The 12,871-nt window shown below is 39.8% G+C and overlaps 1 protein-coding gene across 1 annotated transcript; it reads left to right on the top strand.

Annotated features, from left to right (window-relative positions):
- On the top strand, positions 1–12,711 carry LOC140926352 (uncharacterized). Its single transcript, XM_073376105.1, has 10 exons — positions 1–181; positions 1,561–1,629; positions 2,457–2,699; positions 2,867–2,906; positions 3,563–3,762; positions 4,030–6,129; positions 6,531–7,073; positions 7,632–8,639; positions 9,235–9,804; positions 11,189–12,711. Exons 1-10 carry the CDS (start codon positions 103–105, stop codon positions 11,782–11,784), a joined length of 5,448 nt encoding a protein of 1,815 aa, XP_073232206.1. The 5' UTR covers positions 1–102; the 3' UTR covers positions 11,785–12,711.
- Positions 12,712–12,871: the final 160 nt, after the last annotated feature.

Consider the following 12,871-nt stretch of genomic DNA (forward strand, 5'->3'; position numbering starts at 1 on the left):
ATATGTTTTTAGCATTTCTTCGTAGTAAGTCTTGCGGCTGAGATTTTTGTGCACCCATCAAGATTTATACCCTTTACAGAGGGTTTTTACTCTTATTGTAACATGCGGATCATTGTTTGGGTCCTGATTAATGTGATATGGAACACAGTGGATACCAGGCACATCAGCAAATTAAGCAAAGGTAAACAATATTCGTTTTACGATTTATTGCTGCCATCAGACATATTCACTAATCTATCACAAAATATAAATGGTTGTTTGAATTGCCTAATTCAGGGAAACAATTTCAATTGACGTCTCTCTTATCTCTGGAACTAACTATAACCTGTTTGCGACAAACAGTGGGAGATAAACGGCACCACTAGGTTAGAATCATAACCAAAATTCAGACAAACACGTCCCCTGTTTCATTTGGTTGGTCTGAGCCACATTTTCACCCCGGGCCATATATATCAATAGCGGTGAAAGTTAGGCAGTCTCTTTCCTTTGTAACTTTAATTTCTACGCTTGGTAAACCCACTGCAACGATGAAAATGGTACAAGACATACAAGGATTTGTTTCTACTGAAGTACGTACGTGAGCAGGAATCCCTTTAATACAATTACTTGCAACACAATTTTTGTTAAACAAAAGAAAATCGTAATACTTTCGCATTATAAACTGTTGTCCCCTCCATTTATTTTATTGAGCGTTATCGTTCCTTATATGTACCAGTCACAATGTTACTCCTTATTCGGAGTTACTTTTCCCTCTCCGCGACTCATGGGCCGACAGCTAAACGGCGAAAACAAGCCTCAAAGTTTTCAAATCGCCACTATGTACCACTCTGTAGACCGCTGCTTCCTGGGTCATTTCAGGGGAACGCCGAGAGATAAATTCCCGCCCGTGTGCCACGCCTCATCTGTTTATGAGTTTATTGGAACCGCTAATTTTAAATCCCGAAAATTGATGTCCAACTGTATGATCATACAGAAATAATCCCTCAAGAGTTCACGGCTGCTTAAAAATCCACCATCATGAAACACTTCTGCATGTTCTGTTCACGCTGCATGTGACTTTAGTCCATAGCGACCATCTGTCAAACCAGTAATCTCTCTGTAACTAAGTAAGGAGAAAAAATATCGACCTTTTAAACTTGAGCTTGAAGAAAATATCTCTTCAAACTCAAAGGTGCGACGCTTAATCTGTAGGGGAGTTTATTCGAATAGATACGGTTTATGTATTCCGAAAGAAAGGTCTAAATTCCAAAGTCTGATTTCCTAAGAAGGGTGTGACCAATTAATATGAGAATTTTAATCGAAATTTTCAACCGTTTTCCTTCTTGGTCGTCATCATGAACGTACTTAACAAGACGCTTACTGAATATTTTGTGACACAGCTTTAGAACTATAAATTCGGCGGGATGTACACAGTAAGGAGAAGAGCTTATTTTAACAAATTTTATCACCAGCTTTTTCCTGATAATGCTATTAATAAATTTTGGAATTAAGGAAAATAACTCATTTCCAATGATCATGATTAACGCTTTTCTTATTTCTTTCTCTAACGCAAAACCAAAGAGGATCAAGAGTTTGAAAATCTAGAGAAAAGACAGCAAATCACAGGAGAGCTGGAAATAGGTGGCCAAAGTAGGTGAAATTTAAGCATGTGCTAAATACTTATAAAATACATTTGAAGGTGACTGTCAACAAAATCAAAAGAGGCCACTTTTGCCGAGACATACAGTCAGCTCTGCTTTCTAAGACGGACACCTTTGGGATTGGCACTAAATGTCCATCTTATAGAGAGTCACACAAAGGGGAGAAAGGAAAGGATAGGACCAACTCAGTGTCCGTTTAAGCGAGGTGTCCGTGTTATAGAGGTGTCCGTTAAGAGAGAGTCGACTGTAATCTTATGAAAATCCAACGAAAGTGTTCGTAGTAATGGAATCTCTTGAGACTGGCCTACCCTACCACACTTAGATTAAAAATGAGGGTCCTTGGGTGACGGCGGGTTGGAAATAAATGGATAAGAAGTTAACAACTGTTAGTTTACAGTTGAATCTCTAATAAACGCTAACACCTCTGTTACCACTTTTTAAGCGACCAACCGATATATACATGGTCGCTACTTTTTCTTTCCCAGGGGGGTGGGCAAGGTTCGACTGTAGTTATCTATAGCTAGGACAAGTTATATAATTAGAAACCACTTTCTAAGAAGCACACTTGAAGAATACATTCATGTCTTTCTTGCCTCCCACATGTGTGCATCTTCAGTTAGTGTATCATCATAGTTCTAATGAAAACTTGGATCAGAATTTTTTTACATCGTGCGAGTTCCGACAAACCAGTTAAACTAAGAATGACTAATACAAATTTCATCAAAACTAAAATTGTCGAGCGTCGCCAAAGGATATCAAATCCGTTATAATGATTCAAGTGCTCCTTTGACAAAATGCATCCCATGTCCTTTATAGGGTTTGAGAGTCTTGGTTGTTGGCGAGATGCATGGTCGCGTAGCCTGCCCACGCTAGAAGGGGAGCACTATTTACTAATGGATCCAAACTACAAAGGTAGACGACATGCCCTATTTAAGTGCGCAAGAGCAGCCTTAGACAAAGGCTATAATTTGTTCGGTATTGAGAATGGCGGACAGTGTTTTGCCAGTGCCGATGAAGATAAAGGTTATCACAAGTATGGAGCTTCGAAAGAATGCAAAGGTAAAAACGGCTTGAAAATCGTACCTTTTTAAGCTATATTTTAAGGATATATAGTGGCAGCTGTTTTGGTTAGCCCTTATGTTATAATAAGTTCTGAGGATAAGACACAACTTCGAGTCGCTTTCAAAGCAAGTTATGAAATAACGTTCTTCGCCGCCTTGTTTCAGGGGATGGTAAAGGTGGTCCATGGAGTTTACAAGTCTATCGGTAAGTATCTTTCCCAAGGGGCGCTGGCAAATTTTATCATTTCATAATTATTCGTATCAACCTATAAGAGAAAAGCCCTGGGGACGAGGCTGTTTTATTACCATCTGCATGTTGCAGCCGTGAATTCTCCCTCAGACATACACTGTTGAAACAGCCAAAAACTGTCATCTTAGCGGAGGTGTCTGCCTTACCACAGCTATAATGAGACACTGAAAAAAAATTGGCAGAGATCTGAACTCTAGGCAACAGTTTTTTGGGAGGTTTTGCGACTTATAGAGATAGTTGAACAGTCAGTGTTTTTGTCTTTGTATTTTTAGGCGGATTTTTGAAAACGTTACCGCCAAATGGACCTTTTCTGTCCAACGGTATTTTTTGGCCAAAAACTATCCTCATAGTAGCCATTATAAAAACTAAGAGTGAAACCATTGGCTTTATTTTTCTTCTCCTCACTTTCTTTCTCCTCGATCTTTCTTTTTCTCGTTTCCTTTTTCTTCTTAAGTGTGATTTTGGAGAATATCGGGCCCAATAAACCTGCTTTTTGACGGCTTGTCACTCGAAGGCGGCAAATTTCGTTAGGTTGGTTTTCAAAAAGATTGGCTAGATTTACATTACCGACAACGATCTGGTATTCATTCGGTTGCCAATTGTGTTTTCAGGTTTCTAAACAAGCGTGATGCTGTCAATGGTGCGTATGGTCAGTGGTCGTCATGGGGAACATGCAGCAGAACATGCACAGGAGGTGTCAGGCGGCGCGTGCGTAAATGTTCAAATCCTCCTCCATCAAATGGAGGGCTCGACTGCAGAAGCTTGGGTCCAAGCGTAGAAAGCCAAGACTGCAACGTTCAATCATGCAAAAGTAAGGAGCATATCAACTTCCGGCTGACCCAACATTGTCTGAATTCTTAGTTGTATAAATAAATAAATAAATCAATATCCATGGCTTGCTAGAATCTTACCAATTGTGTTTATCATTATATTAAATTAGATGAACACTGACCCTACTTAAACTTCCAATTTAAATAGTTTACTGGTCACAATAACTTTTGTAGTGATGGCAATGCAGACAAGTAAAAAGCGGCAACTTATTAACTCGACCTATTTAATTTCCCTATTTCATTTTCAGTTACATTTGGTGTTGGAAAACCTGAATCTAGAGATCTTCCCTTAGAGTCAACAAAACGAGACGAAAAACAATCACAGCCGCTGGTGGCAGCCACTCCTTCTTTTCCACTACCAACGAATGGTCAACATTTGGAACTTCCAGTGAACATAAAGCCAACATCTGTCGAAAGCAATAACAACATTCAACCCAATAACGACAAAGGCGAATACGTATCCATGCCTAACAAAAATAACCAAGATATGAACCAGGAAACTAGCGGAAATCAACAATCCAGCTCTAACCAAGATGGTGATCAGGTTAAGATGCAACAAGGGAAGTATATACCAATGTCCAGAGAAGACATTGACGCGTTTAAACAAGTGGCAACCTTTCAAAACTCAAAATCAGGATCGAATGTAGAACAGGCAAAACATTTTCAGGAAAGCCAAAAGCCATTTATGGACGGCAGAGACCAAGAGAATTCTACCCGAGTCCCCACACATCAAATGGCAAACAAAAAGCCACCACTCCGAAATGGTATGCATTCGTCTTCAACAGCTTATCCAAAGCCCGATGCTGTCCATGGTAATGATGACGTCGAGGCTGGTATAAGTTCTTCGCAAATGTCAAGTTCAGGGGAAGGTATCACCAGTGAAAACTCCCCCAATGAAGATAACAGAATCCATAACAGCAGTAATTATAAAGGGTCAAATGAGGAGGATGATAAGCAATCTGAAAACAGAATTGACGAGGAGTCAATGACGTCAAATCCAAGTGGGAAATTTCATGACGAAAAGTCAAGGAAAATAACTAATGAAGGACAAAACCAAACTCAAAAAGGATTTAGTAAAGTAGGTGAATCGTTAAGGGTAACAGGTCCTGAATTTCAGGGGAAAATTTCAACGGATAATGAGCCGGATGGATCTCAACATTCTAGCAAGTTTGAGAGTGGATTAGATGATGCACGTAATGTTGAGATACAAATGACTAGTAAAGGGACAAACATAGAAAAACAGTTAAACAAAACGCGTCAAGATTTCGGTAATCAACCGCAGGTAGTCGAAGATCAAGAACAACAGCCGAAAGGAACAGCTAAGGAAAACTTTAAGACCGCAGTTCAAGGTTCAGACCACGCTCCTGTAAACGTTGAACAAAAAGCCGCAGACATACAAGGCCAAGAGGGCAGCAAAACTGCCAACAAAGCTCAGCAAACTTCGCTTGGAAAACAATCCTTAAACCTTAAAGGAGACCAGCCGTCTGATAAACACTATAACAAAGACACTTCAGACGGCAGTGAAGAATCACAGCCAAAGGCATCCGAGGAAGAAAGACACGATGAAGGGCGAGAAAAAGAAAGAGCATCTTCGACGAAGATCCAGGTCCAAGGGCCAGTATCTCAACAAGGAAATAAAGTTGATGACTCCAGACATTCTCCAAATAAAGCAGACGCTTTGTCGACAGATGGAGGGAAGCCGGTTGACAACCACAGCCCACAACCAGCACAAACGTCTCCAAACCAAAAGCAAGACGGTGAATCAATGTCACAACAAGAGAGTACCCAGAACGTTCACAGCTCTGACAAAATGTCATCTTCAAATGAGAAACCAAGTTCGCAGAACTTACCGGAAGGTGTAAAGAATGACAAACATGAGGGGCAGCCGTCACAGGAAGAAGGAGAACCAGTACCAATAGTTGACTTGAACAAATCTGGTGCAATGAATGGTGAAGATTATGGGCCAACTCCCAACGGAGAGTTTTCCGGTCCAGATGAAAGCAATTCGATGCAAAGTCAGCCCCAGTCACCGGGTCCTGTGTATGATAATGAGGCAATACAAGGAATAAGCGAAATGTCTCAGAGAGCCGATCAAAGTGTTTTTCAACAACAAAACCCCGGAAACCAGGCTGGCCCTGATGAGAGCTCAGAAATTGGATATGATGATATGGGCTCACCACAAGCGTATACGGGTGAAAATGTAAGGGATACACCCAGACAACAAAAACAAAATGAGGCGGCAATTCAAGAGCGATTTCCAGACCAAGAAGAAGGTCAAGGCCAGGTTGGACTGACATCAGACTACTACAATACAGAGCCTGCCGAAGATTGTCTATGTCCAAAGAAAGGTGATGGGTAACTTGCAGGAGAAATGGCTTTTCATAAACACCACTAGATCAGAATATATTTTAAAGGGGCTTATTTACAGTGAAAAACCTAGTGCTACTGATAGATCGATTTTATTACCATAAATTTGGTGAGTCATATATAGCTGGGCCATAACTCCTATATTTAGCACCATGAATAAAAGCAAAATTTCAGCTATCAAATTCAAAGGAATCCCCAAACAATGGGACTCGTCAAATCAAAGACTAAAATGAAATTTTGTTACTTAAAATTAAAATTGAAAATATTATACGCAAAATGAAATTTTTATTTCGACCTTTGTCACTCGATGTTGTTCGATCGCTATTTTCGTTAATTTAAAAACTATTTAACAAAATCACTCTTTAACTTAATTTCTACACAGAATGTTCCGCAAAAGCTGACATTGCCTTTCTGGTTGACGGATCAGCTAACATCCCTCAACCCTACTATGCACGTGTTCTCGAATTCATCAAGATCTTTTCCCGCGGATTTGACAAGAGCAATATTCATGTTGGAATGATGGCTTATGGAGATGATGTCAAAACAGCTTTTGACCTCAAAGCTCTTTCTGATTTCAAGCAGTTCGATGATTCCGTAAGCATTGCTCCATACATAGGTGGAAGAGCGCACACAGGAAAAGCTCTTTCAAAACTGAAAACAGGGCTCTTTGCAATGTCTGGTCGCCAGGATGCACCAAGGGCCTTGATACTTTTGTCTAGTGGAGGGTCTGCTGATGATGTTGTGGCACCAGGCGCAGAACTGCGGGATTCTGGGGTTAAGGTCACGACTATTGGTTTAGGGAAACAAGCTAATGTTAGAGAACTGATAACCGTTGCATCAGAACCCAAATCAGAACACGTGTTTACGGCATTTTTGGACACACTGCCCAACGCTATGGATGAGATTATACAAGGCGTCTGTAGAGGTAATCTCAGCTATTCACTAGATATAGAGTACACAACGGTCTCCATGAGAAAACAAAAACATGTTTCCAGCAAAATACCACCTGTTTACTGTTTGCCCTTTTTATACAGCGGCATCGCTTCTTGTGCTTAATCTTCATCTGCAACCCAAATAGTCTAGAAACACAGCCCCTCCGATGTCACCAAGCAAAGGTTAACATTCGTCTTTACATAACAACTATACCAAAGTTGTGCGATAATTAGAAGTGTATTAGTTTAGTTCGTCGCATGTGAGGATAGGCGTTTGTCTCGGAGACGATCTTCAAACGTTCTACCGGTCTGAAGCAGACGGATAGAACGTGTTGGACGATCAAAACTCTTTCAGACGAACGTAACTGAGCCAGACGTCGAACTTTTCATGAACTTAACTCACTAAGTTTGGTTCGTCCCATGAAAAGCCCTCCCCCAATCGCCTTGCCATTCGTTGCGGAGGATGGCGTTTCAGACTAAGTCTGTCACTTTTCTTTTAAAAGTCCAGGATTTAAACAAAAGTTAAGTCTATTTTTCTTAATTCCTACTAGACGTAATGGGAATTGTGCGGGACAGACAGGAGCCATGCACCTGTGAAACGTTCAGTGCTCAGGGTGCTCAATCGAACGATTACACTAAAGTGCCTGTAGACAAGGATACTAATGACGAGAGGCAGAGTACCCAGCAAAAGCATGGTTCGTCATATCCCCAAGATCAGAGAGACTTGAAAACTATGAGAGTTCCACTTTACCAAAATAAGCTGAGCCAAGGTTTTCAGCTTCCTAATAGCAGTAACAAGGACTTTAAGATCGTTGAAGTTGGTTTAAGTGCGGCTACTCCTGGAAGTGATAACCGTCCATTTAATAAAAACTTTGGCCAACAAGGTAATAACAATAACCTCAAGCCCGCCATTGGCCATGGATTTCGCCTGACAGGGGTTGAATACAGTAAAGACATACAAGGTGAAAATCAAGACCATGCCTTAGAAACATCACAAGATCCTGGTGTTCAAATGGCCAGACAGTTTGGTAATCGACTGCGACAGTCGCCTGTTACTAATGAACACTCAATCGGCGCAGATGACAATTTAATTCTTCCTGATTTAAACAACGGTAAAAACAAACATTTTAAAACCGACTTTTCAAATCATGAGCAGAATCATATGGATGGGCCTCAGATGCATCGTTTTGCTGCCGGCCTCCCTGAACACTACAAACCCCATGTTAATGATGGCGCAGACAAACTACCAAACCAAGAGGCATACGGTGAACATCCTGTTGAATCAAATTTTCTTTATCAGAAACCAAGTCCGAAACAAGATGATACTTTTTCGCAGTCTTCGGTTGTAAATCAAGCTCGAGGTCCTGGATTACTTGTTAACTCTACCGCTTCTATCTATCCCGCTGACAATGTTTATGGAAGGCCTCTACAGCAGCAACGAAACCCCACAGCTAAACAAGGCGATTTGACATCAGATTACAGAAGGCCAACCAAGGTTATTGCTGTGGGGAAACCTACGGAGTACGTCAATTCTTACCCACAAGAACAAAACCGACAAGGTGAGATTAGTTTCTGCAAATAACATTTAGAAACAAAACAAAACAAACAAAAAATATATACAAAAAAAACCCCAGAAAATATAACTTTTCTTAGGGGCTTTGTTGCGTTCGCCTCACCATGTCATTGCGGTTAGATCTGAATCTAACCGACTGCTCAGAGATAACTGTTTTTACCCACATTAAAATTTTCTCAGTGCAAAGTCGATATAGGTTTGAGAGGGTTGCAGTTAAACGTATTTGGCTAGCTTAATTGATTAGGGCCAAAACAGTGTAATTTCCTGTTGTTGATATTAGTAATCCCAGGAACCGAATAAAGTCCTATTTGTGGTGAAACATCGCACTCTGCTCAAATAGCTAACTTGGGACTCTGGCTGGGACAGACGGTTCCTATCTCAGGCTATCTATGATCGGTTTGGTGACATAGCGTCAATACTCTTATATTAAACTTTTAAAAACAGAAACTGTTATTACCAATTATGACAGATATTTTCCGGAGGAACAGTCGATTATGGTCTGTCCCCTTTAGAATTAAAATTCATTCCTCTCAGTGATTGACTTGTTTGATACATAGTTTCCCTGACGGAATATCTTTCAGAATGCTCTGGAGTTAACCTCGGAGTGGTCCTCGATAGCACTGCAACTGTTAATGGCCAAGACCTAAATCAAGCTACAATGATGACGAATTTAGCCAAGAAGGTTTCTCATCTGTTTGCCTCATCCCCAGCTGAGAATAGCGTTGGCATGGTAGTGTATGGTGGTTCACCACAACCTTCAGTGGTCCACTTCGACAAATTTCTGGATCAAAAGACCATGGATGAAGCTATTGAAAATGCAAGCAAGCCGAGCGTTGAGATGAAAATTGGGAAAGCTCTGTCGATGGCACAGCAAGAACTCTTCAGTCAGCTTTCTATGTTTAATCGCAATATATTGCTGCTTGTTACAGATGGTGCATCTTTTGATGACGTGAGTCGTCCTGCATTGGAACTGAAAAGGCGGGGTATTGAAGTTTTCTGTCTAGGTGTGGGCAAAGATGTAAATGAAGCACAACTTGACTTAATTGCATCCGACCCAAAGGAGAATCATGTGTTTTTGGCGCCACTTAACGATGCTGATGCGCTGATAGGAAGAATTCAAAAGGAGATATGTTTGGCAGCAAATAGAGAAAGTAAGTTGTTTGTTAAGTCGATAACAGCATTGGCAACCACATCACGATCTAATGTTCAATTCAAAATGCATGTAAATAGGCTCTTAAATTGAGCAAGTAGGGTTGAAAAATATATAAATAAACAGTAAATGATGACAAGCCAACCAATCGATTAATCAACCGATCAATCAATGACAAGTAGAAATATCAAAGTGCAGACTTGTCAATTCGACCTGCTGACAGGCCATTTACCTGATTATTAATGCCCTTACTATGTCCTCAAATAGAGGCTTTTGACAGGCTACGATCATTTCAAACGCCCTATACCAGTTTTTTTTTAAGTAAAAATTTCTGTATTAACACCCGTGCACGCCAAAGCAAGGACAGTGAATTCAGTCTATTGAAAGTTCGAACGTTTGGTATCCTGTGAACAGCTCTCTGGGTCTAGAAGATAGCTTCATCCGGCATCTACATATTCTTCGTCCAGATCTGCTAAAAGAAGAAAGTTCATCAGGACCGTGCAGTCAATTAAATCACACTGTTGTTTCATGAAATTGGCCTAAATACTGTCTTGCATTTTTTGTTCACACCATTTAGCGTATAGTTGATTACAGCCGGTGCTTTTTCAGGGAAAAAAGTACAAAAACGCACTTAAACTTGGAAAAGAAAATTCTCAAAAGAAACAAAAACAACATACATAACAATAGTAATGATAATAATAAGGGTGATGATGATGATGATGATGACGATTGGACGGAAAAGCTAGGCTAATGAGCTCTAATGGATCCGATAGTAGTAAATACTGAGCAAGGAAAATGGTAAAAACGAACAAAAGGGTAACTAATATAAATTAAGGAAAATTCACTTAAAGAGAAGCAGTATTAATATAAACTGAGTTAGACATTTGTATTCTAGACGTGCACAGCATCATGATCTTTATATATTTTAAATTTCCTCCAGTTCATTTTGCTGATGCGTGTTTTATATGCAAGAGTATGTTATGTTATGTAAAGAGTGAGCAACGCAAGGTACCAATTGTAGAAACTCTGAAACGAAGAATTGATCAAGGAAGCAAGCGCCCTAATAAGTTTTCGTTAATACCCACCACCATCTGTTTGGTTTTACTGCAGTATCATACATTACATCAAATCATTCAACTACTTTGTGCCTAACAGATTATGTCGCTCACGTTCGCGTAACAAAGGACAGCGATTCACTAACACATAACCCACCTTATCTAGATTTTAATTGCCTCATTACAATGAGTAGCTACGGGCACATTTACCGCTTAGCATTAATCATTAATATAAGAAAGCTAACTGCTGTAGCTTTCAGCTCCTTTTGACTAAACTATAAATGGCTTTCCTTAAAACTAATTGACGACATTCGGCGTGTTTGCTTGCAGCTCGCTTCTCTACTCAGCGAAAGTGTCCTTCTGACCTTGGATTTGTTATCGATGGCTCAAGAAGTGTCGAGGTTCTTGGAAAAGGAAATTTCAAGAAAATGCTGGACTTCGTTAAAAATGTTTCCGTGGGATTCTCCCCTGAAGACACCCGCGTTGGGGTCATAACGTATGGAACAGAGCCCCAACTGGTTATCCCTTTCAACAAATATACCACACCAACTAGTCTGGCCTTTGCCATCGAGAACATTCCTTACCCCGGGACATTTACCATGACAGGAAAAGCATTAACGCTAGCCAATCAGAAGCTTTTCGATAGCGGAAGTCGAATTAATGTCCCAAGAGTTCTAGTTGTTCTTTCAAAAGGTGCATCAAAAGATAACGTCCAAAAATCGGCAGAGGCTCTGCACAAGTCTGGAGTGGCAGTCATTTCTGTTGGTTTGGGTCCAAGTTATGACATTACTGAGCTGAACAATATTGCTTCAAAGCCTGTTGCTTATAACGTCCTTAAAACTGAATTTAATAATTTACCGTATAAAGTAAAAGAGCTGCAAGACACGATATGCCAGGCTATCGACAATCAAAAACTACTTATTTAAGCATCAAGACTTACCCCGTGAAAGTAAAATTAACCGCAGTTCTTTTAACATCTAAGAAAATTTTATACATGATCAAACAATGACATTGTAACAAATGGTTACTTCAAACCATTTTTGAGAGGGAAGCCAACAAAAACATACTTCTTACGTTTCTGTCACTGGCAACATATATATTACAGTTACTTTTAGGCTACCCTGCGAATACAGATGACTCTCATCAAGTTCATAACCAGAAGGACACTGAAAACAGAATGCGACTTATGATAATTTCAAAACGCCTTGCTTTGCTCAATGCATTAGTTAGTGATTGGTGCAGGGGACGTGAAAAGAAAGTCTCCTTTTCATAAACTTTGTCCAATCCGTATCTCTATGCTTAATTCGGCTATGGTTGTCAAACAGTCGGTAAAAATGTGTTCAGATTATTTACTCCAGGTAACAGCAAATGATGATACTGGCTGAAAACGGGCCGTTTTTCGAAGAACATAATAGAAAACGCCTAATTATTTATCTTTTTGGTTGAAAATGAGTATTATTATCTGTATTATTGTCATGCTTAAATAACACATCTTTCAATTGTGTTGCAAGGAGCGGTATCATAATTACCTTTAACCCTATTCAGAACGGGCTGTTTTGGCTTCTGCTTCCGGTGATCGGCGGGAATAATATACTCATTTCCATTTTATTGAAACAATGGCGTAATTTGATGCCATCATTACATCATATTGTTCAATTAATCCCCTCGGAGTAGCCGTAAGGCGAAAAAAACACTAACAAATTAAGGTGTCCAATGATATGAAGAAATTAGCTAAGATATTAATGAACAGTGACGTTATGATGACGTCATTCATTACGTAATTAACGAACTGAAACTATCTGCCATCTTGGATCCACTATTTTGTATTGCTGAAATGTATTCCATTTCATTTAGAAACCGTATTAATGAAAGTAATCGTGATAGACAAGTTGATGTATTAAAGGATATTGAGGAAGCAAAAAAATCGGCAAGTTATGAAATTCTTAGAAAAATGAACATTGTGCAAAACTTAACTAGGCATCTGCAGTTTGATAAATTCCAATTCCTGTTTTT

Source organism: Porites lutea, chromosome 2, assembly GCF_958299795.1.
Source record: "Porites lutea chromosome 2, jaPorLute2.1, whole genome shotgun sequence".
Lineage (NCBI taxonomy): Eukaryota > Metazoa > Cnidaria > Anthozoa > Scleractinia > Poritidae > Porites > Porites lutea.

What these genes read in the sequence shown, in the direction of transcription:
- LOC140926352 (XM_073376105.1), top strand. Translation starts at nt 103, where the DNA reads ATGCGGATCATTGTTTGGGTCCTGATTAATGTGATATGGAACACAGTG. An exon ending in GCTGGAAATAGGTGGCCAAA is followed by an intron (nt 1,630 to 2,456) that starts GTAGGTGAAATT and finishes TGTCCTTTATAG; the next exon opens with GGTTTGAGAGTCTTGGTTGT. An exon ending in AGCTTCGAAAGAATGCAAAG is followed by an intron (nt 2,700 to 2,866) that starts GTAAAAACGGCT and finishes GCCTTGTTTCAG; the next exon opens with GGGATGGTAAAGGTGGTCCA.